At 32.9% G+C, this 27,423-nt stretch overlaps 3 protein-coding genes across 4 annotated transcripts; 2 read left to right on the top strand and 1 right to left on the bottom strand.

Annotated features, from left to right (window-relative positions):
- Window positions 1–6,604: 6,604 nt before the first annotated feature.
- On the top strand, window positions 6,605–14,163 carry LOC18611902 (UDP-Glycosyltransferase superfamily protein). Of its 2 annotated transcripts, none has more exons than XM_018129921.2 (17): window positions 6,605–6,934; window positions 7,607–7,710; window positions 7,957–7,990; window positions 8,620–8,675; window positions 8,765–8,905; window positions 10,337–10,485; window positions 10,565–10,654; window positions 10,755–10,821; window positions 10,902–10,965; window positions 11,057–11,171; window positions 11,646–11,812; window positions 11,891–12,001; window positions 12,085–12,146; window positions 12,271–12,323; window positions 12,439–12,514; window positions 13,306–13,428; window positions 13,693–14,163. In XM_018129921.2, exons 2-17 carry the CDS (start codon window positions 7,618–7,620, stop codon window positions 13,714–13,716), a joined length of 1,425 nt encoding a protein of 474 aa, XP_017985410.2. In that variant the 5' UTR covers window positions 6,605–6,934; window positions 7,607–7,617; the 3' UTR covers window positions 13,717–14,163. The 2 variants fall into 2 exon arrangements, with proteins under 2 accessions (XP_017985410.2, XP_017985409.2); XM_018129920.2 differs by having other exon boundaries at window positions 6,607–6,934; window positions 7,598–7,710.
- A 3,569-nt stretch (window positions 14,164–17,732) lies between these two features.
- LOC18611901 (gibberellin 20 oxidase 1-B-like) lies at window positions 17,733–20,055 on the top strand. Its single transcript, XM_007048384.3, has 3 exons — window positions 17,733–18,435; window positions 18,641–18,962; window positions 19,609–20,055. Exons 1-3 carry the CDS (start codon window positions 17,777–17,779, stop codon window positions 19,879–19,881), a joined length of 1,254 nt encoding a protein of 417 aa, XP_007048446.3. The 5' UTR covers window positions 17,733–17,776; the 3' UTR covers window positions 19,882–20,055.
- Window positions 20,056–25,953: 5,898 nt separating this feature from the next.
- NF-YB7 (nuclear factor Y, subunit B7) lies at window positions 25,954–26,619 on the bottom strand. Its single transcript, XM_018120582.2, has one exon. The coding sequence runs from the start codon at window positions 26,617–26,619 to the stop codon at window positions 25,954–25,956; it is 666 nt and encodes a 221-aa protein (XP_017976071.2).
- Window positions 26,620–27,423: the final 804 nt, after the last annotated feature.

Here is a 27,423-nt window from a genome sequence, read left to right as displayed (position 1 = left end):
TTAACTTGCAAGTTTCTTATTGTATATACCATTTTTTAATTGAAAAAAAAGTATGAATATTCATATTGTTTGATCAAATATCTATGATGTAAGTATATGTCTAGCAGACATTACTATAACGCACATATAATTAAAGATAAGAAATATTTTTTTCACTTGGTAATTAAAATAAACCAATATCAATACAATATTTGGTAGTACAAGATTAATTAAGTCTTAATATTAATATTTTACTACCGTAAGAAATAAAGTTTATAATAGAGAATGTATTATTAAGTCTCAAATAAGTTTATTATGTTTTAAAGATATTCGTCTGAATGATATCATGTTGAGACAATGAATACCTCTATATTACATCTATTATCTTAAGTACAAAACGTGTGTTGAAAAAAAAATTACTCATTTTGTTTTTTTGGATTAAACTATATAAATATTAGAATAATTGAAACCCATAGTAAACCAGAAGTTTACTAATGATTTTAATATTTAGCATGACCGATTAGACCATTCTAGATCAATAATGATGTAAAAAATTATTGAAAATTAATATGATAATTCATTGAAAAATCAGAAGATTTTTTAATCTAATAAAATACTCATGTGCTACTTGCTCTAAAGACAAATAAATTATAAGGCTATCACCAGCTAAAATTGGGACTGAATTCTCTATGTTTTTGAAACATATTCAGGATTATATGTAGATTTATACATCCATTAAGTGAACCATTTAGATATTTTATGGTTTAAATTGATACATCGACTAAATGGTCAATGTGTAGTAATTATCAACTTGTAATTTGATATTTGCAAGATTAATCACCCAAATCATTTGTTTGAAAGTATATTTTTCTGATTTTGTAATCAAGACAATTCGTCTTGACAAATCTGGCAAATTTACATATCAAGCTTTTAATATTGCATATTAGTTGGAATAATTATTGAAAAACCTATTACTTATGTTTATACATAAAACGGTCTAGCAGAATTGTTTCCAACTAATTGCAAGACTACTACTTATGTAATTTAAACTCTCAATTTCTATTTAAGGGCATGCCATTTTGAATGCATCAGCATTTGTATGCATCAAGCCAAACGCGAGTTATTATAAATTCTTCCTTATACAATTGATTTATAGTTATGAACAAAATATTTCTCATCTAAGAATTTTTGGGTGTGTGATATATGTTTTTATTGCTCTATCACAATGCACAAAGATGAGTTCTCAAAAGAGGTTAAGAATATGTATTGGATACGAATCTTCATTTGTAATTAAATATTTAGAACTATCAATAGGAGATTTATTCATGGCAAAGTTTGTCGATTGTCATATTAATAAATCAATATTTCCAACATTAATGGGAGAAAATAAGTAGTTGGAAAAGAAAATTTCTTAGAATGAATTATCATTATCTAGTTTTGATTCTTGCATAAATCAATATAAACTTGAAGTTCAAGAGATAATTCTTTTACAAAATATAGTAAATTAGTTGCCACAGGTATTTACTGACTTAAAGAGAATAACTAAATTTTATATACCAGCTGCAAATGCTCTATTATTATTGATGTCCCTATAAAATAAGGCACGCCAGAAGCATGGAGATCAATCTGTTCCAAAGATAAAATCTTTGAAAACGAAAATTGTAGACACTAAAAAAATTTATAATAAAATTTTATAAACGAAAATAAACAACAAATAAAAAAATGAAAAATGAAATGAAAATGAAAATGAAATAAATGAAATAAAAAAATAGAGGAGAGAGAAGAGTACGATTGACAGGGTGCGGACGCACCTTACCAGGCACCACCTTCTCTCTGCCATACGCGAAAAACTCACGTCTGGCAAAGTAGTGGGAAGACACCCCTACAGAAGCCAAAAATCGAGTATAAAGGAGGAGTAATCGGCAATACAAAAAAAGGGAAAAATCTTAGCCTCTAGCAACCAAATACCACAACAAAAATTTTTCTCTACTCTCCTAGCAACCCAAAAAAACCACAAATCCACAGTAAAAAATCAATCAAAAATATGTAGAAAAATAAAAGAGAAATAGGAGGTTTTTCAGATTTTGTTAGTTTGGGGTTTTAGGGAAGGATTTTGGCTTTGGGTCGCGGATTAGAAGATAGATTTTGGGGTTTTAGTGCCACCGGTGGAGGTGTCAAAGCTTGGGTTTTATTGTCGCCGGTTACAAGGAGGAGATGTTGGGTGAGGGAGCAAAGAAAGATTTAGCCGACGGCGAAAGGAAGTAGAAGGAGAGGAGAAAGGTTAGAGCGGCGTCGGTTGGAGAAGAAAGATTTTGCTGCTAGCGAAAGGAAGAAGGGAGAGAGAAGGAGAAGGAGATTAGGTCGGCGTCGGAGAAAAGAAAGGGAGAAATTCGATCAGTTGGGTCGCGTCGTTAGCGATGGGAGAAAGCCCCACTAGCAGCCGTCGGGTAATGAGAGAGAGAAAGGTGAGTTTTTTTTAGAGATAAGTCAGAGTGTTTGGTTCTAGAGAGAGAATTTGAAGGGAGAAAATGAAAAAGAATGAGAATAGGGCAAAATGATGAGTTATTCAATTTAAATAAGATAAGTAAACAATATCGATGATGGGATGATCGGTCGGGACACGAGAAGTCGCAATCCCGAGCCCATATTCTCTAGGTTCGAAATTCGAATCAAGGCTTCACCAATACGATGGGAGGGCATCGATTTCAAGATTCTGAAATTTTTAATAAATAAAGAATTTGACTATACAAAAATTACTCAATAAAAATAATAAATAAATAATAATATATAAAAAATGATGATAAAAATAATAATAATAATTCAAATATATAGTAAATAATTAATTTGTGAAAATGCAATATAAATGACATTAAATAAATAAAAAAATAAATAACAATAAAAATCTAAGACAACAACTAATTTAAAATTAAGTATTAAATGGAATCATAAACAATTTATCTAATTATAAAAAGAAAATATAAGAGTAACCTCGAATAAAAAACGTAAAGTATAAAAAAATAATAATTAAAAATAAAATAGAAAATATGATAATAAAAAATAAAATAAAATGAAAATAATAATTAAATAAAAAAAATGACAAAAAAATAGATAATTGCATTATCATAGCATATATATATGTTGCATCATGCATATCATTGCATATAAATATTTTTGTTTTCGAGTTTAAGCCCCAATGATGGGATCTTCCGAGAATTTACGAAAGCAGGTATTCATCGAAAAGTTTCCTAGGTGAAAAGGTGTCCCCGGATCCCACTAGTATGATGGGAGAGCTCGAGAAATATATTTAATAAAAGGCTTTCGCTCGTATTAGGTTCATTATTCACGAAAACATTATTTTTTAAAGAAAAACGTATGATAACCCCGATGATGGGATTTATTCGTCGAATTTACGAAGGCGAATTTCTCGGATAATTCCTTAGGTAAGAGAACGCCCCGGATCCCGCCAATATGATGGGCGGATCCGAGAGAACATCCTCGATAAAAGGTTATTCGTTCGACATTTTTCATCTCATACCATGCATTTCATCTTACCTCACATTTGCATTCCATTTTAGGTTGAATAGGAGATAAAATAAGGGAATAATAACTAAGAAAATATAGTGAACTTAAAAAATTAAAGCCTAATAAAATAATCTAAAAATGGTACCGTTCATGGAACGGGCGTCCCGGATGTGCTAATCCTTCCCCGGGCGTAATCATACTCCCGAACTTAGATCTAGAAAAACGTAGACCAGTTTAAGATTCTTTTCGGTGGGTTTAAAATTAATTTAAGACTTCATCGATTAGAATCGAGTTAATAGGTGGCCAATCGCACCTAGTAAAAAAGATTGATGGCGACTCCTAGTTTTTAGAGTTTTCATCACGTCTGGCAGTCGAGTTTTCGGACCCGCACGTTACGACAAAAATGAGTAAATATTTAAGATGGTTAGAAAGAGAAAGTAAAAACTCTAAAAGAGACCCCTGACATAATTAATAAAATTTCAAAAGAAATTCAGGTACTTAAAATCATTGAAAATGAAGATATCTCAATTAATTATGTCATGACAGGAAAAGATAAAACTAGAATGAAATAAAACATCGACGATATTTTTGTATATAATATAGCGTTCAATATTATGAAAGAAAAACGAGGATCTTGAACTTATATTTATTGAAGACTATAAATATATAAATGATTGACCAATGTGGAAAGACACAATCAAAGTGGAATTGAATTTACTTGCAAAGCGTAAAGTTGTTGAACCTGTAGTCCGTACACCAAATGGTGTAAAACCAATGGATATAAATGGATATTTGTGTGAAAACGAAAAGAGAAATATGAGATTGTGAGATGTAAAGCACAACTTGTCGCACAAGATTTTTTCAAAAAACCTGGTATTGATTATAAAGAAATATATTATCCTATAGTGGATACAATTACATTTCGATATTTAATTAGTCTGGCAATACATGAAAAGCTTGAAATGCGTTTGATGGATATAATTACAGCCTATTTATGTGGCTCACTTGATAATGATATTTATATGAAAATCTCTTAAAGATTTAAGTTGCCTGAAGCAAAAAATATGAATTAGCGAGAAATTTATTTCTTTTAAATTAAATAAATATGTTATGGATTAAAGCAATCCATACACATGTTGTATAATTGCCTTAGTGAATATTTATTAAAAGAAGGCTATAAAAATAATCTTATATCCCCATGTATTTTATAAAAGGATTTATATATGAATTTATCATAATTATTGATAACTTAAACATTATCGAAACTTCTGAAAAGTTATCAAAAGCCATGGGTTATTTAAAAAGAGAATTTGAAATGAAAGACCTTGAAAAATAAAATTTTCTTTAAGTCTTTAAATTGAATACTTAACAAATGAAATTTTATCCATCAATCAATAACAAAAGTACTAAAACAATTCTATATAGACAAAGCATATCTATTGAGTTCACCAATGATTGTAAGGTCACTAAATGTGAAAAAAAAATCATTTTCCGATCTCGTGAAGATAATGAATAATTTCTTGATCTTGAAATACCGTATTTTATTGCAATTAGGGCACTAATGTATCTTTCTTGCAATACACAACTTGATATATCATTTGCTGTAAATTTATTAGCAACATATAGTTCTTCTCCAAGTTAAAGACATTGGAATAAAATTAAATATATATTTCGATATCTCCGAAGAACAATAGATATAAGCTTATATTATTCAAATGCATAAAATCATATTTAATTGATTATACAGTTGCAAAATATTTATTTGATCCACACAGGGCTCAATCTCATACATGTTACTTATATGTGGATATATAACTATTTCATGGTGTTCTACAAAATAAACTATAATTGCTATTTCTTCTAACCTTGCAGAAATTTTAACAATTCATAAGGCAAGTCGTGAATGTGTCAGGTTGAGATCTGTAACTCAAGATATTCGAGAAATGTGTGACTTGTCAACTAAGAAGGAAATTCTAATAACGTTATTTGAGGATAATACCGTTTGCATAACATAGTTAAAGGAATAATATGTTAAAGGCGATAGAACAACACATATTTCACCAAAATTCTTCTTCACTCAAGATTTTCAAGAAAAATGGTGACATTAGTGTTCAACAAATTCAATCAAGTTACAATCTAGCAGATTTGTTCACCGAAATCATTTTTATTGCAATATTTGAAAAGTTGGTACAAAAGATTGAAATGCATCATTTTAAAAATTTCTATAATCTAGTTATAATGGAATTAAAATACGCACTATACTATTTTCCTTCATCAAGATTTTTCTTGCTGGATTTTTCCTGATAAGGTTTTTAATGAGGTAGTATTTCAAAACCATATTCTTGAAAAGAATTATATACTCTTTTTCCTTCACTCGGATTTTATTCTATAAAGTTTTTTTCTTATAAGGTTTTAAAGATGTATATTCTTAATACAATGGATATTCAATGAGAAATGTTATGCATATTTTTGTAAATATTTATTTATACTATGTATATCTAGATTTAAATATAAATTAGATTAGATGAAGATTATGATTTAATCCATCCATCTAATCTCTTAGTATTATCTACGTCTTGTAAATTCAATCTAAATAAAGAGTTATTAACCTATAAATAGATCATTTCACTTCATTTGTAAACACATTTAAATAAAATCTTTTTACTCCTTTTAAATATTTTGTTATTTTCTAAATATTTTCTTTTATATTTCTCTTATTATTATTTTTAAAGATTTATTTCACAACATAGAATAAATAATCTAATGATTTTTACCCATTCCTCAAAGAGATTAAGGTCTGAGTTTCGAATCTCCCCTTCCCACTTGAAGCTCTCATATGTATTAAAAAAATTTATGCAATAGTTAAATTTAGTAATTAAAAAAATTATACAAAAGTGAATTTGAGTAATTAATGAAAGAAGAAAAAGAAAAAAAAAAGTCGGGTAATAATGTGAGAAAAGAGGTAAACCCAGTGATATTGATGAAAATTTTAAAAACTATGGGGAGATTAGAAATAACAAAAAGTCATTACAAAAAAACCAAAAATAAATTTCCTTACACAATTTCAAGCTATTGAATTATCAATAACCAACCACTAATAAAAATAATAATAATCTTATAACAATTTGATTTTAAAGTAAAAGAATTATAATAGAAAAAAAACCATCATAGTATGATTAAAATATTTACGACCTTTTGAAAACTTTGATTGCAAATTCATCCGTCGACCTTGTTTTTGATAAGATGGAAGTGGGAAGAGTTAAAGAGTTAAGATCCGTTTCCCCTTACTTTCCATTCTAAACCTTCAGCAACGTTCCAAAGGTGGTCTTTAAGACGGATCAGCACTCTCGGCAGGGTGTATAGGCTGCAAATTCCTCCACTGAATCAACAGTCTTTGGTTTTTGAAGAGTTCTTCTTCTCCATTGATTAGCAGGTACTTATTATTTCATTTTCTTTTTCTCTTTGCTTGTTGTTTAGAGTTTGATATGGGTAGTTTCGAGATGTAAATCTATGAGATGAGAAACTAGTTGGTAATTTGATGCTTAGAGTCGGTTAAATGTTGGAGATATTACACCAAGTGTTTGTCAAAAGTACTACTCCAAATGATCTTAAGCAGAAATATGTACACTGGAATACCATTTTTAGTTACCCACCATGATATATTATGGATGAACATGGTTCAGATAAGATATGAATTTTATTAATTAATCTTTCAATTTCGAGTAATATAGTAAAAAAATAAAAATAAAAATATGATATAAAATTTAATTTTCACATGAAAATGTCGTTAATTATGGTTGGGTTAGGACAAGGCCACCTACAGATCCCTACTCAAACCCATGATGGGTACGCATACATTAATCAGGTCGGGTGTGGATAGCAATTTATAGGATGCTATTGCCATCTGTAATTTTTAGTTATAGTCTTCAAACCTCCAAGATGAGCAAGTAATTTACCCTAAACAAAATTTTCAACACTACAGCAGAATTATGTGCTGTACACAGCACAAGCATTTTAGTTTTCAAACTTTACAGTTGAATTTTATGAGAGGAATTACTGAAATTTTGGGATATGTGAATGACGAAAAACTTTTCAGGACAAATAGAAGAAGGAAAGATGGGGAAGAGAGGAAGAGCATGTGTGGTGGTTCTAGGAGACCTTGGCCGTAGTCCACGTATGCAATATCATGCCCTGTCCCTTGCACATCAGGTATTCCAGCATTTTCTTTTGTTATCTAGATTTAGTTTTGAATAGTTATTATGGGGGCTTTTTTTTCTTTATAAAATTTTTGGTGTTTTGTGCTTTATTTTGTTATAACATTGTGAATCTTAAGTTGAACTTTCCTTTTTAATTATTAATATTTTTGTAAGTTGCTCATTCAAAAAAGAAAGTTAAATAAATAAACAATAAGATTTTCATTCTTCTTATCTACCTGTTTTTCAATTAATGTTGCAGGCATCTTTGGAGGTGGACATTGTTGCATATGGAGGTATACCTTTCTTTGTAATGCACGAGTTAAATCATGTGTAACTTTTTTCTTTTTTCTGCTGCGGAATATGTATTCTAATAAAATTATTCGGAGATGATTATGTGTTTTACTGGATATCACTTTTCCATAGGAGTAGATGTGGGAAAAATTTCCAGCAGAATGTTTATATACTATGAACCTGAATTTTGCATTATGCAGTAATATGAAAGATTCACTTATGCAGATGGTAATTTAAAGAGATTATCTTAGTCTTAGGCTCCATTTGGTTGTTGCTTTTCTATTTGCCTTTTTCCTACTGGAAGTAAAACAACAAAAAGCATGTTCGGATACTAGAGCAAATAATACTATTAAAGAATTATTAATATTATATGTAACTTTGTTAAATAACAAAATGCATGATTCTTCTTCTATATAGATTATGTTATAATTGGTATTACATTTTAATCATTTGTCCATTTTTAATCACTTATGAGTTCACTTTGAGTTTTTAGTTTTTGCTTTTTTGGCAACTTTTCAAATGCAAATAGAAAATAGCAAAAAGCAAGTAGCAAAAGCAACGAAAAGGAACCTTGATAATATATTATATTGTTAATATACTAATTGAATGATGAATTTGAATGTCTTGATAGGTTCGGAACCCCATTCTGCTGTTTTAGAGAATGAATCCATTCATATTCACACGATGGTATGATGTAGATGAATATTATTAGGCTAAGGTATCATTACAAGGCTATAAAAATCTATTATTTAGAGTTTTTTTTTTCCCACTCGCAGATGCAGTGGCCAAAGCACCCTCATAGCATACCAAAGATACTTTATCCACTAATTCTCTTGCTCAAGCCAATCATTCAGTTTATAATGCTTCTTTGGTTTCTTTGCATCAAAGTTCCTGCTCCTGATGTCTTCATGGTGCAGGTAAGCTTTTTTGTTCCACTATAGAGAGCTGAAACTCCCCCTTTAACGCTTGCTTGGCGCATTCAGTCTTAATTGCTATTGACTTTTGCCTTGGCTATTCCACCAAAACTCATCGTTGTATCCTTTTGATGGAATCTGTCTTTCAGAGTTAGTTTTGATATCTTATCAGGGTATATCAAAAGTTTTACTGAATATTAACCTCAATTCACTCCTTTGATTATACTTGAGAGGCTGAGAATAAATGTTTTTAGAAGTTTGGTTGATTTTGAAGTGGCAGGCTTATGGCTTTACTTTATTATAAGCTATGAACAATATTTTTTAATAGATAGATTAGGTGGATGAATAAATAAAGTAACATGCAAATGGGTAGGGGTTACTTCCTCTCCTTGGAACAACAATTAATTAGTTGTGTTCTTTTTAAGGCAGAAAAAGAAAGAAGGGAGGGGGAGTGAGGCCCTGGATAACATCCACATCATTCATGAAACAACAAGGGATGTTGTGCATACTATCTGTAGTTGTTTTCCGAGTGATTCTTCCTTATGAAGCTTGTTATGCTTTTCACACAAGGAGCTTAATATGGAGCTCATCTCATGATCACTACTGCCACAAATATTTATGTCCAATGCAATTTTTCACTTTATTTTTTGCACGAGGATACATGTGGTTGGGTGTGCATTTACTGCCCCTGCTTGTGAATGATTTTGGCCACTCTTGGCAATTTCAAACTGTCATATTGACAATGACGTGAAACTTAGACTCTCCTCCAATTCAGTAGCTAAGTTCTAGTAGGTTTTTTTTTTTTTTGAAATGATATGTAAAGTCAGTGTTCTTTTTTATTATTTTTATTCTTTATTCTTTTAAATATGATTGCCCCTGGTAGATTCTTAGACAGGATTCATATTCTTAAAAAATAAAAAAAATTGTGAATTATGTATAGATAATTTTTATGCTTATTCATGAATATAAGGTGTTAATGTCAGCATTAGATAAGGCCAATATGGATAAATGACAATGAAATCTTACTATTATAAACTTTTTGCTATGTATGAAATCTTATTAAGATATGGGCTACACAATGAGAGGTAATTCTCTCCATTGAATATAAAGCCACCCCTCTCATCAAGATTCAAACCTAAGTTGAAAGTCTGAAGTTCTCACGTGAAACTTTGTAATGCTTGGTCTTTGTGTCATGTCATTTGTTAAGCACCTTTCTAAAAACGTATCAGTATCATCTTCTTTTTTTTTGAAAAGCCAGTATCATCTTTTTCAGTTAGCTGTTTTTCTCCCTGTTGCAGGTATTACAGTTTCTTATGCCTGTTTTTTTCTAGATTATTTATGCTAGAAATCTTGCCCTTTTATAATTTCCATGAGCATTCCTCTATTATTTTTTTACTTATAAAATTATCATAATATTTCATGCTTTTGCTGTAGAATCCTCCTTCCGTTCCAACATTAGTGGCTGTAAAATGGGCAAGTTCATTGAGACAGTCTGCATTCATTGTTGATTGGCATAATTTTGGATATACCTTACTGGGTTTGTCACTGGGAAGAAGCAGTCGATTTGTCTCAATATACCATTGGTAAATATAGTTGCCTTCTAATTTCGGTCTTATAAAGAGGACCTGCATGAATGGATGTGATTTTTCAATATCTGCTTAGGTTTGAGAAGCATTATGGGCAGATGGCAGATGGTTCCTTATGTGTAACAAGGGCAATGCAGCATGAATTAGGTCAAAATTGGGGAATTAAGTAGGATTTCTAGCTCTTGGTTTGTTGCTTATTTTCATTCCACACTATGAAATTTTATGGGAAATTGTTTGATGGCATTCTATTATGGTTAAATCAACAGAGCTACAGTTTTATACGATCAGCCTCCTGAGTTTTTCCGTCCAACTTTGCTTGAGGAGAAGCATAAGGTGAGATTTATGTTTTTAAGTTTAGTTCCCATTCAGATTTCTGATGTAAGAATTATTTTTACAATGTGTTTCATTCATAGTTGTTTTGTAGATTAAATAGATATCTTTGTCACCCTCTTGGTATTCGAGATTGCTTAAGTGCTGGTAAGTCTCCATCTACTAAACAATCAAATTTAGTTTTGATTGAGCTGCATTGTAAAACAACACTGTTGGCTGATTGATACCTATCATGCAGAAAGTACAAATATAGGGGGAGATGACCAAAATGAAACACTATTTACAACCCAGGTTGGCACTGGCATCTTGTTGAAGCCGAATAGGCCAGCCCTTGTTGTAAGCAGTACAAGCTGGTGAGACCGTGTTTTTATGAACATACTATTTATATGCTTCATGCGGTCACTGTTTCTGCTTTCTTTTTTCTTCTTTGTTGTATCCATTAGTTGTCCTGGTCTTGTCAACTTTTACCAAGTAAAAGTGATAATTGGAGAAGAAGATGCTGATAATTGTTAAGACTATGGAATATGGAAAATGCTCAAGTTGGATCCAATTTTGTTTCCAATATTGACTTTTTACAAGATATCTTGTTTTCTAATATGTTCAGCTGACTTAGAATTGTCTTATGATAATAACTTATGACTGAGATTCTTTCTGGGTTTTGTACATATAAGAAGTTTATCTCCTCTTCTATTTGAATATCACTTAGTTATCACTGTAATTGTCTTCTTCCCTTTGCTCAAGGATATATCATATATGTGCTACTGTATGAATAAAGTACTTATAAAAGTCTATTAAGTGGTTCATTCTAGAAAATAACCTATTTCCAGGACTCCAGATGAAGATTTTGGGATTCTATTGGAAGCAGCAGTAATGTATGATAGGCGTGTTGCTGCTCTATTAGATGAAAATGATTCCACTGATGAAGGGGTCCTGTGGAAGGAGATCTCTGGTGGAAAACAGTACTTGTACCCCAGATTGTTGTTCGTCATTACAGGTAATGGTTCTGTATGTCGTAGAAGCATCAGTTTTTTTTGGACTTCTTTTAGCTTAAAATTTTCCAATATTCTTTTAGGTAAAGGTCCTGAGAAGGAAAAATATGAAGAGAAAATAAAGAAGTTAAACCTCAAACGTGTGGCATTTCGTACAATGTGGCTGTCAGCTGAGGATTATCCATTGCTTCTTGGTATGATCCTTGTCATCAAATATCTGTTTTCTTCTTCCTTCCTACTACCTTTTTGATGGCCATATTCTTGCTTCATTTTACAGGGTCAGCAGATTTGGGTGTTTGTCTGCATACTTCCTCTTCAGGATTAGACCTTCCCATGAAGGTATGTTATTCTGGAGCTCCTGCTATAGCCTTCTTAGGAAAGAAAAAAAGGACAGCAATGAAGGCTTTTTCTCATGTCACTGAAACCTTTTGCCATTACTAAAATTACTTGTATTGGCTAGTAGGTGGTGGATATGTTCGGTTGTGGACTACCTGTATGTGCTGTTTCATTCTCTTGGTAAACTCTTGTTGCATCTAACTTATCATTTAAAATGGTATGATTGGCTAATCATTGATGTGCTTTAATGCTAAAGTCTCTTTAGTAATTTGCTACTGGCTTGACTTTTCTGAAGCATTGAAGAACTTGTCAAAGTTGAGAAAAATGGTCTGCTCTTTTCATCATCATCAGAGCTAGCTGATGAACTCTTGGTATGGTTTTTGTACCTAACAAAAACGCTTTATACTTGTTAGTAAATTTGGAAGATGCACGATATCTTGTATAGTTCCATGTCATATTTAGAACTTATATTTCTTTTTAGAAAAAAAGGAACATATTTAGAACTTATGTTAGTAAATATGGAAGATGCACGATATCTGGTGCCCCCTTGAGACCCCCAATTGGGGAGCTTTTTTTTTAATTAATAAAAAATAATAAAATTATATAATAGTAATTATAAAAATTAATTAAGGGCAAAATTGTCTTTTTATTCTTACAACATCAGCAAGTTGACGGAAATACTAACGGTTGATTAATGGCTGGACCTACGTGTCAAACAAGAAATATTTTTTTGGGACGGAGTGTTCATTTCGAAAATTAATGGACTTTCGTGTAATTTTGATCAAAACTTAAGAGAGTAAGGGTATTTTACCCAAAAAAAATGAATCCCCTAAATTGAATTTGTTTTTGTCTGCAAAATCCTTCAAAATCATCTCCCATTCTTTACCCCTTGTTATTGGTGCATCATGAACAAAACTATTGAATTTTGTCCCAAGTGCCTTGGGGATGAATATACAATGCCTTTACCCCCACAAATTCTTTGATTTGGAATTTTGTGTGTAAATTTGATCTCAGTTTTAATGTCTTTAGCTGTTGAACCTTAATGTAAACTAGAACCAAAATAACTAAGTCAATAGTTGATTATAATTTTGTAACATATATGTGTTGCCATGACACTTTCTAATGTTCCTTGGTCTTCTGTTTCACTTATCAACCATGGCAGATGCTCTTCAGAGGCTTTCCAGATGACTGTGAAGCTCTAAAATTTCTCCGGAATGGAGCATTGGAATCTTCAGCAAGATGGGCAACCGAGTGGGAAGAACATGCTGAACCATTGATATCAGAGGTGAGTTGTACTCATCCTTAAGCCTTTCTTTGTTTTCTTTAGGGGGGACTCGGTCTATACTTTTCTTGATTTTGATTCCCTGTTAGCTGATGTTCTCTACAAACCAATGTCAAAATCGAACTAATATGATCTTTTAACCATGTAATGATGGTTTCTTGATATCTGTGCTGCCTGTATTTTATTCTTTTCTCTCCCTTTCCTGTGGTGCCTGGGTGTTTTTTAAGTTTTATTTGAATAAATGGATATATGGACTTCAATTTGCAGGTTATCTCCAGAAACTTGAAATAACCTCAAGTTTCAGCTGTCTTTTGTCAAGGTTTTAACGATAGCAATCCCAGCATCTGTCTCATGTGTTGGGATAATAGGAGGTGGGCTTAGTTCACATGCTGACTTTCACTCTTCCTGGGAATATTACCGTCTCCTTTTGTTAGAAGGAAACATGGTAGATTATACAGTCCTTCTGATTCCAAAATTGACAGTAAATTTTGATATATGGCAACATACAACCAATCATGTGGTTCTGCTCTCTCATTGCTTAAAAGGGTTTTCGATTAGACTGGTTCTACTGCTTATATGTGCAATGAACATTAAATTGATATATACGCATAGTTGCTAGTGAATTACTACCCTGCTGATCCTAGTGAAAGATATCAGTGCTCCATTTTTAATACTTGTATATCCCTGTTGATATCTATTTTATATTCCTTTCAAGGTAAGTTTTAATTTTTTTTTTAATTGTGCCATTTTACAGAAATTAATTATCTATATTTTGTTTTATGCAGTCTTCAGCTATTCCATCACTAATTTCTGTAGTTACTGTGCTTGAAATGATTTGTTACCATGCTGTGCGTCTTGGCTTGTTTGATCTTGACTGGGATGATGTCATTATATGTTTATTGATCTCTCCTAATAAAAACAAAATCAAGTTTTTTTTTTTGAAAATAAAAACATAATTAATAACAAGCTTTTATTTTTAAAAAATAAAAAAATAAAGTTCTCAATATTTATAAACAACCCTAACATGAATATGAATTAAATTATAAATTTAGTATCATATTTAATTGAATCTAACTCACTTAAAGAGGATAGGACTCAAAATTTATGGTGCAATAAAATTAAACAGAAAAAAAAAGAAATTATTGAGGGATTGAAATAGCACAGGAATGTGGAATTAGAATGAGGATGGCAGTAGTGTTTAATAACTTTTAATGCAGAAGCATACACAAAAACAAAATCAAAATCAAAGGGAAAGTTATATAAGAGATGAGTGCGGAATTAGGTAATTAATAGCCCAAATACTAATAGTAGTGGATGACAAAAGAAGCAATAAATATTGATGCAGAAGGGAGGAAGATGATTTGAAATTTGAAGGGAAAGAATTAGGTAGGGAAAAGTCAAAGAGAGAGAGGCCAGCTGGATAATGGGGTCCACCGTGCATGCTCAGAACAAAATTCACGTGCTGGGGACATGAGATCCCGCACAAACTCCACGCTGGAAGAGGTTGGAAGGGGACATGCAGACCAAATGCGGGAAGGAATGAGGCTATCAGCCCACGTGAAGTGAGTTCCCCTCTCTTTCTCTCTCTCTCTCTTGGGTCTTTTTTTCAAACCCTATGCAAAACTGAAAGAAACAAGGAAAGAAAAAACACTTAAAACTTGACTTTGCATTGGATGTCCATGTCGGCCAAGGACAGTTGGGTTTTTTGCGAGTCTTTTCTGCTGTCTTTTTTGAAGATTTTAGGCACCGTGCATGGCCCCCATTTGTCTATCAACCATACTCTCTTTTAACTTATTCCCAACTCACACACACACACGCACAAACAAACCAACCCCCAAATCTTTCTTACGAATTGCCAATTAACAACATCATTCCTTCCAATAATTGAATTGTTTTTGGATTGTGCTATCTACCTAAAGGCAAGCATCATCTTTTCTCATTTCATAAAACTTGTATTGGTTTCAGTTGATGCAGTGTAATCATCATCATCATCATCATATATATATATATATATATATATCTCTCTCTCTCTCTCTCTCTCTCTCTATATATATATATATATATATATATATATGTATATAATGGATGCTATAATCGAGACATGAGTAATGTCGCAGTCTAATCCATCCACTTAAAGGATTTAGTTGTAATTTTAATGATTTTTCACACTTCTTATCCCCAAGAGGGCATTATGATAACAAATTGAAAAGGACGAGAGATATTAGTTTCTTCTACCCATGCAAGGCTTTACCGGAAACATGCTGTTTTATGTTCTAAGGTCGCTCTAATTCCTCATGTTAATAATCATAAATAAAACTCCTTTGGGTTTACGTTAAAGAACAATTCAATGTTTTCCACGTGTATCAAAACAAAAAATAAAAGCAAAAAAAAAAGGTACAACTTAACGGATTTTAATTAACACTAAAATCATATAGTTTGCTTTGCCATATATAATTAGTAAAAATTAAAATTTATTTTTAAAAAAATTACTTATCTAAACTCTTTTTTTTTTACTTTTTACATCTAAGAAGGCAAAAAAAGAAAGAAATAATAAAGTAATATGGAAAATGGGGGCCCTTATTAACTCTAGAAATTTAAAAGTTGCACTCAAAAGAGTGATAAACCAAGAGATCCTTTGCACATGTCAGCTTTGCCTTACAGTTTTGGCCTAGTGTGTGGAAAAGGGTGGTCACATGCCTCTTGTGCCATGTACAAGACAAACAATTGTTGGAGTTCGGAAATTGATTCTCGCAACCTGAATTTAGGTATTACCCTCCTTCACTTTCATCTATATATCTTGAAAACCATGCATTTTGTCCTGTGTCTTTTCGTTTCTTTAATTTGGCAGCTGTTTAACGAATTTGATCCCTCTTTCTTTTCCTTTTCAATTACCTAGTTGGACTATAAGATCAAGTGTAGTACCAATGAGTTGGACTATTTGACGTTTATTCTTTGTTGTATAAGATTTTTGAGTTACATAATGAAAATTGTTTACGTAGTTCTGTATCGCACATTGTGCTTTGTCTATTTCAAGATACAAACCTAATACTTTGGAAAATAAATCATAAAAATATTTCGAGTATGTATTTTAAAATTAAAATAGACAATCAATTATACATGTAGATAAATATAAAGAGATGACTAGATTAAGATTATTGAATATATTTAATTAAAACAAATCTTAACACTGGTGTAGAAATTGAAAGAGACCGAAGACAATGACTCTTTCTAATAGAATACAAAAATTCTGAGAGGGAGAGTTTTGTACAAATATTATAATGATTGCACTTTGCATCTTTTTAAAATAATTATATATATATATATATATATATATTCTAAGTTGTAACAAGTCGAAATGTTTCTATGGCATTTGATAACTACGTAACATTAGCAGATACGACAATGTAAGAAGCAACAAGTTCTATAGTATTTTTTCTTGACAAGAATTTAACAGCGGTAAGAGAGAGGGTAATGGTACTGCTGATAGTGACATGGAAATATTCCCTTGAAAAAGAAAAAGAAAAAGAAAAAAAAACTATTGAACCAAGGGAAATTATATATGAGCTTCAGAAAATGTTTTCATGAATATTGAATCAGGAATAGGTTGTGTATCACCTTAACCAGTACTAATTATAGTTGGAATCGATTAACATTTTTCTTACACACATAAGGAAAAGGCAGTAGTAATTACTACTGCTTAAAAGCCAGGAATTCGCAGATGTGTTTAAACAATGATGATGGAAGAATTACTGGCTTTGGTTAACTAGAATCTGTCTGTCTTTATGCAAATGTGTCACCCTTCAGGGCATCTATATATATATGTCCTAGTCAATGGCAAGATATATACTGATTAAATAAGAAAAGCATGTATAATTAAATTAATACACAAGAAAGGAAAGGAAAGGAAGGGAAGGGAAGGGAAGGGAGGGGGGACTTGTCCTTGGGAGCAAGCAATTTTCAATTAGTAGAAGAGACAAGAAGAGGTAGGAAGAAATAAAGAAAGGAAAGCGACAGCAGGCAGCAGCAGCAGCTGCATGGTGATTGTATGTTTTTTGTTCTCAATTCAAGAAAGTGACCAAAAGGGTTAATGGGCGTCCACTCGTCTCATGAGTTGTTCGCTCCTTAATTAACAATCTTCCAACCTTCGCCTTCGACCTTACCAATGGACGGCCCTTGGCCTTTCTCTCCTCTTTCACTACTACAACTACTACCACTACTATTCCCAAATACTTTTCCATTTATTTTTCTACTCTTATTCATCCACTCATCATCTTATTTATCGAATTTTTGAATTATACTTATTTTAAAACAAAAAAAAATTCTTTGTCTTCTCTCTCTGTAATATATATGGATGCGTATATTGTGTTCTTGTTCCCTAGCACTCACTTTCTCTTTACCTTGGTGTTCTTTAAGACAGCTTTGTCTTAATTTTGGCAAGACTCTCTTTTATGAAATGTCTCCCTCTCTCCTAATGGATTCGAGTTCTTCAACCCTCCTTTTGCGTCCATCCATTGAACCAAGAGCTGAGGATAATAATGTTGTTCTTTTTGACCCATCCAAGTTGCAAAAACAAGCAAACATACCCGCAGAATTCGTTTGGCCGCATGTGGACCTGGTTCACACTCAGGAAGAGCTTAACGAGCCCTTGATAGACTTGGAAGGGTTCATCAAAGGAGACGACGAGGCTACTTCCCATGCAGTCGACCTCGTCAGGTCTGCCTGCTTGAACCATGGTTTCTTCCAAGTTACCAACCATGGTGTGGATGCAACTCTCATTCAAGCTGCGTACGAAGAAATTGATCCAGTGTTCAAGATGCCCCTTAACAAGAAGCTAAGTTTCCAGAGAAAGCCTGGCGATTTCTCAGGTTTTTCCGCTGCCCATGCGGACCGTTTTTCGTCCAAGTTGCCGTGGAAGGAAACATTTTCTTTCGGGTACCATGGAAATAACTCGGACCCTGTCGTGGTTGATTATTTTAGGTCTGCGTTGGGGGAAGGTTTTGCACACACCGGGTAGGACTTTATTTTTTAAATTAATGGTCATTAAAAGTAAACTGATTTAAAGACATCTTATTAACTTGTAATTATTATCCGTCACGTATCTAAACATTTAATTTAATGATTAATACATTATTTTTAGTAAACATTTAAGTTTAATTTCCTCATTTTTATCGTCTGACAACAACTTTAACGTATGTTGATTTTGATATATTTGAAGGTGGATTTACCAAAATTATTGTGAAAAAATGAGGGAATTGTCTCTAGTCATATTTGAGCTGTTGGCAGTCAGCTTAGGAGTGGACCGTATGCACTATCACAAATTTTTCGAAGATGGCAACTCAATAATGAGGTGTAACTACTATCCCCCCTGCAATAATTCTGGTCTCACCCTTGGCACCGGCCCTCATTGCGACCCAACTTCCTTGACAATTCTTCACCAAGACCAAGTTGGAGGGCTTGAAGTTTTCGCGAATAACAAATGGCAAACAGTCCGACCTCGGCCAGATGCCCTAGTCATTAACATTGGTGATACTTTCATGGTAAGTTTTTTCCATACCCAATAAAGTTTTCATCCAATGGTCTTTCTTCAAACCTCTTCCCTTCTGCATTTCTTTCCTATAGTAAAGCTTCATAACAATTGAAGTGACCCTGATAATGATAATTAATAAAATTAGTCTACATATATACTGTTTCGACTGTGTAATCTGGTAGAAATATGTAGGAGACAAGGTAGGTCATGGCATTAATTAATTATTTTCTATTGAGAATGAATATTATAATTGATAAGCTTTACAATAGGACATAAATTTAGATTTTAGGGCAGCACTTTTTTTTTTTAATTAAGATTTAAGGGCTGCAACCCAACATCCATAAAGTTTATTATTATTATTACAAAAAAGATATTTAAGGGTTAAAACTTGAATATCTATTTGGAAGTATATATGTAGTTCAAAATCTTTACGTATCAAACTAAAAAAACGTGAGATATTTGTTTTTTATTGTGGGAGCTGATGGGGGGGGAATATATACAAGGTTTTTAGTTTGAAGATAAGAAAATGATGTAAGCAAAACATTTTTGTGGAAGGTTGGTTTCCAAAGCAGATTATTAATGCATGTTTGTCGATATATATATGTGGATGAAATTATGACAAGGAAGTGACGAAGTGAAATGAATAAAATTTGTAGGCATTATGTAATGGGAGATACAAGAGCTGCCTGCACAGGGCAGTGGTGAACAGCGAGAGAGTGAGGAGATCATTGGTTTACTTTGTGTGCCCCAAAGAGGACAAAGTGGTGAGACCCCCGCAGGATCTTGTTTGCAGAGATGTGCCGAGACTGTACCCCGATTTCACATGGTCCGATCTCTTGGAGTTCACTCAAAAGCACTACCGAGCTGACGTCGACACCCTCCAAAGCTTCTTCCCATGGCTCCTCTCTTCCAAGCGTTCCAACTTCTAGTTGCTTTTATTGCTTGCTCTCTTCTCGCTCTCTCTCTCTCTCTATCTATATATATATATAATTATCTTCACCACTGTGTACTCTTTCCCTCTTGCTTGGCCTAATTTCTCATATCATATGTATTCTCTCTCTCTCTTTTTTGGGTTAAGTCAAAATATTAGTTCATTGATGGAATTTCAAGATTCAGCCAATACAAGTAACACATACTTACTGGAGCTCTACTAACAACTGCCCCTTCCAGTTTTAACAAGCACATGGGAGAAACTAAGTGGAGCATACACAGAAAACTCTGTAACTTACAAGCACCTGGGCATACACTTAGTATACAACATTAGTATACACCTAATATAAAGACCCACCGCCCAGAATGCATCACCCCCCTACACGAATAATATACAGAGGCTCGCAATTACGTAAAATTTCCAGGACCCTGCAGCCATCAGATTAGATAAAGTTCAGCAGCCTACAGCCATGGGATGAACAAATCAGTAGGGTTAACACCCTGTTTTGGAAGCTGGACTGCGAATTGAGTAAGTCTTTCAATTACCCAAAAAATAATAAATAAAAGAGTAGGGAGCTCATGTGTGTATTCAAAATCAAGTCAGAGTAGTGTTGGGTTGAATAATTAAGACTCAATTGTTTCGACATTCAGTTCTCGGTTGGCGATTCTAAACTCAAAGCAGAAAAGACAAACCTTTGGCTTTTATATTTTATTTAGTCACATCTCACTTGTCTATTGAATTACTACATGATTTTATATTCGGATAGGCATAGCGCTGTCCTTTTATATATATATAGTTTTTATATTTTATGTTGATAACGAACAATTTCATAGGTTCAATGTATGGCCATCGATGCAAGTGCTTGAGCAAGAAATTAACTTGCAAGAGTAAAATAGATAATTAATAACAACAAGCCCTCGCAAATTAACCTCAACTATTCAACCTAAGAGCCTCACAATATCCAAATATTAAGACTACAATCAAAGAATGTATTATGCTCCCATTGAATGAATTATCATCCCATCCTTCACAGTGTACTTGATTATACTTTGAAGGGACTTCCTTTATGTTAAACCTCCAAAAAGAGCTCTTCCCTCGTGCATTTCCTACCCCCATGTACTTTCCATGGAGATGCATTTGCAGGGTAATTGAATGCCAAGTGCACCAAATTACCACTTTTAGCATGTACTTTTGTACGTGTGATTCTCCATTTCTTAGGCTCGGTCAACTTGTATTCAATTAAATTCTTTATATAGAGAGAGTATATTTTTGAAATTTTTGCATTTAGGTTGCCTTTTTACAGATTTTAGTTTTATGTTTTAACAAGAGAAAACATAATGATTTTACGAAATCTAAACTCAAATCTCATTTCATTTTATCATTGAGTTAAACTTAAACCATGTGACACGATGCTTAACATGTTTAAGTATAAAAGTCTATGTACTATTTGTATATACCTTTCTAATTGACCGAATGACTAATTAGTCTTTTTTTCCTTTGATTATTAACTTGTTTATTTATTGATACATAGTTGGCAACACAATTGGAGAAACCCTCTCTGTTTCTTTAAAATAACGTTCATTGTCCCTTGCAGAGAAGCTTCGGAATACTTCCACAGGAAAAGAAGAAGGGATATAAATCAAAAACCTGAAGATGCATATGTTGTGGTCAAGGTGAAGCAACAAACAAAAGGAGGCTTCTGGTGACATGCCTAAACTTTGAAACGTATCCTGCATAATGGTGGCGACTATAGTGTGGCATGTCTCAATGAGACTGACGTTGTAGGTCTATAGTAATTAAAATGGTAAGCAGCGTTGGTCATTGTCGAGTTTTATTTGGTGAATGTTGATGCATGGCTGATTGATATCCAATGAGCCTGGCTGCATGATGTCAACATGTCACGAACTGGAAAAGTTGGAACATCAATTAAAGCCAAAGGACATGATCAGAAACAAAGCTTTGTTGACCATCCCCAATTGTCATTTTTTTAGGCTGCTCCAGGTTTGTACATTGAATTTGGAGACAACATCCTAATAATTGATCTTGTCCTCTTTTATTATTTTAAAAAAGTGGCCTCTTATAAGCATGTAGCGTAGCTGAACTTTACTTTGTTTCTACATCCGACCCAATGAACATGGCTGCCCACTTGAAGAGAGAGACAAAGATTAAAGAAAAAAATGGAATTGATTATATTATGGCAGCCATCAGTTGCTAGGCTTTGGCCCCAGTATCTTTGAGAAGTTGCGGGAACTCAAGGCAATGGGACCTCCCCATGTTGTGGCATGTTTCATATATATGCGATAATTTTAGACAAAGGGTTTTGGCCTGCTGCCTCTTTAGGCTTCTTTCTTCTTAAAATTTCTGCCTGCGAGGGACTCTTAGCTAAACAAAGTCTATTGAATTAATTAAATGGTTGAAAAGAGTGTCACAATTCAAATCATTGAACAGATACAAAAGAAATTCACCTGTAAGCATTCAAAGAAACACCATCCACTGAATATTTACATGTATATAGCGCTAGAAAGAAAAGAGGACAACACGTACGTCCCTCCAAAAAATCACAGTAGCAAAAAAGAAGGGATATACAAAATAAGTCCAATCCTATCTAACATAGCCAAATCCACAGCATCTTTCTCATGTGAAAATCAGCATCGATTTGTCCATGGATAGAATGCTTCCTGACCTTTAGCAATATTTCAAGACAAATCGGCAAGGTGTTGGAGATTTAATCTTTTTTAATTTTTAACTAATTAATCCCTTAATAATTGGGTTGAAGTTGTTCAACCTACAATTTTTTCATTATAATTTTATAATTATCTAATCACAATAACAAATTATATAAGAGCACTGCACTATTGATAAGTGTAGATTCTATATTTCTTGTAAAAAAATGTAGATTTTATATAATATTTTAATAGATCTTATAATAATTCACAATTATTATAATATAATAATTATAGGAGATATGTCCCACAAAATATCATTTCCTTTGAACATGAGTACAAACATCTGTCATCAAATCTTTACTGGCAAAGTCAATATTTGCCCTGCACAAGGGGTGTCGTGGCAATGATAATAAAAGACGCAAGAAAATCAGCATGATTAAGGGACCCATTGGAAACAAAGTGACAAACCAAAAATATTTTCCAAGGATCCATTTTGATCAAGGAAAGATTTGTAATGCCACATGAAGATGCAACATAGCCTTGTGGTCCTTCCCTTGCCTTAGTCGACAATATATTTTCATCTCTATTCACATGATTGGACACCTTCCATAAACATACACTCATTTCAATTTTCCGTGTTGGCCCTCGTGCGTGCATGCATGCACGTGTGCTTGGAAAACTCATGCATGCCTGCCGTCGATCCGCTGCTCATCATACCATCCCCCGCTGCCACATGAGCTTATAATTTTTCCACTGATTAAAAGTTTCGGGAGCATTGGCGACAACCTCATCTTTCTAATTTGAAACTTCCACGCACGTTTTTTTTTCTAAAATGGAAAAAGAATCTTTCATTTTTTTATTCATTTCCCCTAAATCACATATTCTAGTTGATAACTTTTTTGGGATATTTTCCTTTTTAACTTTTAAGTACGAAATGACATAAATGGAGTAATTAATCTCTTATGATAAACCCTCTCTTGACGAGAGATTATACACTTCCACAAACTTGAAAACACATTAATATCAAGAGGAAATTAGTAAAAGTGCTTGCTGCAAGAATAGGGTCTTTCAAACAAGTTGAATAGAATAACCATAAGTTGATCCATCTCAATCCAAGACATAGAAGCGAGGAAAATTGGAGACCCAAAGTAGTTGGCTCCAAATCCAAATTCTTTAAGATAAACAATTCCAATATAGGAAATGATCGTGGCCATTATTTCAAACAGTAACGTAATGAAAAATAATTCTCTTTCAATCATAAATTGCACCTTTCACATCCCATAATTCAAATCAAAACCTTCAAGTTGAAGTATTAAATCTTATCAAATAAAGTGCTATTCTTATCAAATAAACTACTATTCATTCCTAGTTTCACAAAAGTCGAATAAAAAGCATGCAATAGGAGTATGTACGACATAAATCATGCATCCTAATTAATGTGGATATCGATTATAATTATAGATATTGATCTTATATGGGCCGAAATTATTGCTCTTATACTATGGATCGAAATTTAAACCCAACTTCAAGCGATCTTAAGCTTTGAAAATAGATAAATAAGTTTATAAATCACGAGTCCACATTCTCGACCTAAAAGACATACTTGATAAATGGTGGAAGATCTATGTTTATATATTCAAAATCCATCTCATCTCTTACTGATATGGGATCCGTGATATTTTACCTCACTCAATTGTGCAACATCTTTATTGCACTGGCTCTTTATCGTAAAAGAGAGAGACCCTTATACTAATTCAGATCTACCTCGACCATTGGATCTCTCATGGGGATCCCATATCAGTAAAGCCTCGTGCGGCCTTAAAACTCTAAAAATAGAGACCTCGACTCTTTTATCTCTCATGGGGGTCCTATATCAGTAAAGCCTCATGTGGCCTTAAACTTTAAAAATAGAGTTTAAGTAAACTTTAAAATCCACAAAATTGCAAAAACCTCATGCGGCCCTAAACTCTAAAAATAAAGCTTAAGTAAACTTTAAAACCCACAAATTGCAAAAGCAAAAGAAAAGAGAAAAGAGAGCTTTTGAGAAATAGAATACTTTGGATTTCTCTAAAGTCTTGTCACTGATCGAAATGAACTTAAGCCTAACTCAGTGAGGTCTTAAGCTCTGAAAATAGAGGTTAAGTAAGCCTATATCATGAGCCCACGTTCTCAACCCAAAATATATACTTGATAAGTGATGGAAAACTCGTGTTTATATACTCAAGATCTATCCTATCTTTTATTAATGTGGGATCCGTGACATTCTACTCTAGCTTAAGAAAGTCTATATCATGGGCCTACGTTCTCAACCTAAAAGACATACTTGATAGGTGACGAAAGACTCATGTTTATATATATCTAAGATCCATCTCATCTCTTATTGATGTAAGATCCATGACATTTTACTCTACCAAATTGTGCAACGCCCCCATAAGCCTATATCATGGGCCTACGTTTCCAACCCAAAAAGCATGCTTGATAGGTGGTGAAAAATCCATATTTATTTACCCAAGATCCATTACATCTTTTACTAATGTGAGATCCGTGATATTTTATCCCACCCAATTGTGTAACGCTCCTATTGCACTAGCTTTTTTCTTATAAAAGAGAAGGACTTTTACACTAGTCCGAGTCTATACCATTTGTCACAAGCCAAAACTTTCACGTTCTCAACCCAAACCCAAAAGACATGTTTGATAGGTGATGAAAAACTCATGTTTATACTCCCAAAATTCATTCCATCTCTTACTGATGTGGGATCCGTGGCATTCTATCACACCCAATTGTGCAACACCCCCATTGCACTGGCTCTTTACCCGTAAAGAAAACAAACTAGTTCGAATCCATACCATTTGTCGCAAGCCGAAACTTAAGCCCAACCTTATGTGACCTTAAGCTCTGAAAATAAAGCTTAAGTAAGCGTATAGATCATGGACTTACGTTCCCAACTCAAAAGATATACCTGATAAGCGGTGTAATACCCATATCTATATACTCAAAGTCTATCGCATTTCTCACTAATGTGAGATTCGTGATATCTTATACATACATATGCTTCGTATATATATAACAATGTATTACAATTCTATGCATACAAAGATAATTGTGAATTTTTTATTTAAAAAAAATTCAAACTTAACTCTTTAAATAAAACATATTTATATACCCATCATTGAATCATATGCTTTTATGACTATTAATTAATTATGATTTGCTTGTTCTTGTAAAATCTTTAATATTCTTATAAGTGTATCTTCGCATATGTATCTTTTAGACACAAAAACGTATAATGTTATTATTACATAACATTACAATATATATTCAAGTGTGTATATCAAATTAATTAACAATATAGCAAAAATAAAAATAAAAAAGGAAAAAATGGAAAACAATATTTGTTGATCTTACCAATGCCCCACTGAATCAATTTGGTCTTGCTGCTGTAATTGCTTTTGAATGGAATTGGATGAGAAAGGCAAGGAAAATGGTTGATCAGAAGGCACAAAAGATGGGTGATGAGACAATAAGTTTGTTGAAGAATATACACTGCTGTTGTAAGGTAAGTTATGTTCATGTTCTGATTGTTGCTGCTGAGGTTGTTGCTGTTGCTGCTGCTGCTTTTGCTCAGATCTTTGTTGCTTTGGGATGTTAAGCTTCTCTCCTTCAATGTCTCTATATTTGCTTAGGTACAATTTCAAGGGCCCTACATATTCCTCAAATCCTAAGGTAGTGATTGCCCATATGATATCATCTCCATTGATGGTCTTCCTCTTTTCTCTTTGGCATTTATCCGAGGCTTCCCCTGTGACAAAGCTAATGAACTCGGACACACATTCTTGAACAGTTTCTTTTGCATCCTTGGAGATTTTCCCATTGCTCGGAATCACTTTTTTCATAATTCTGCCGACGTTTGCTATAGGGAGGAACCGATCTTGTTCTTTACTGTTGTTGTCAGGGTGATTGTTGTTTTGATTATTGTTGTTGCTGCTACCACTACTTTTTACACACGGGCTCTCGGGGCTTCCTTTTTTAGGCCCATGTGGCACATTGCCATGGCTCTCCTCTTCCATTTCTTTCCAATAATAGTAATAGCAATATCTCTCACAATCACAATGCTTGGGAGAGACTAACCAGGTTTCTAGTTTTGTCAATGGATGGTTTGGGATTTTATGGGAGTGAAATAGATGGAAAGAAACGCATAAAAGTAGGCAGTTGAACAGGAAACCCAAATTTTGCATTGTTTCTTAACCAAATGAGTCCCCGGGACTCGCTCCTATGTTGGGAGTATAGTTAGTTAATTAACTGTTATGACCCAATCCAACTTACTTTCTTGTTTAGGACAAAATTACACTTAACTTTGTTAATTTTATTTTCCGTCACAATTCAAAGCTTTTTATTTTTTTTTAATTTCATTGACTATAATTGACCTCCTATTGTATGACATACAATTAATATCGGCACGAGAATACAAAAATCTTGATATGTGAGAAAAATTAAAATTTGTGAAAATTTGGATGTATTGCTTGCCTCCAACACCTCAATCTTACCTACACAAACCAATGAGGTTATTTGGATAAGCAAGGGTTGTGTTAAATTGTCTTGGAATAAAAAAAAAATCGTAAGAACAAAATAATAATAGTATGCGTAAATGATACTTTTTGTATTAATTCTTTTTAGGGTTAATTATACTTGGTACTCAAATTACAATCAAAATTTTAATTAATACTTAAAATGTAAAAATTTATATTTAACTATTTGAATTTTACTTCCATTCATATCTAATTAATTTACACTCAAAATTACTATCAATAATAAATGACGTGTTTAAAAACAATCAATAGAAACACACTTACATGTTTTAAAATGTCACATCA

This window comes from Theobroma cacao, chromosome 1 (assembly GCF_053813885.1).
Source record: "Theobroma cacao isolate CCN51 chromosome 1, ASM5381388v1, whole genome shotgun sequence".
NCBI classification, from domain to species: Eukaryota; Viridiplantae; Streptophyta; class Magnoliopsida; order Malvales; family Malvaceae; genus Theobroma; species Theobroma cacao.
Note: the sequence above shows the minus strand (reverse complement) of the source record. Positions and strands in the feature narration are given on the sequence as shown.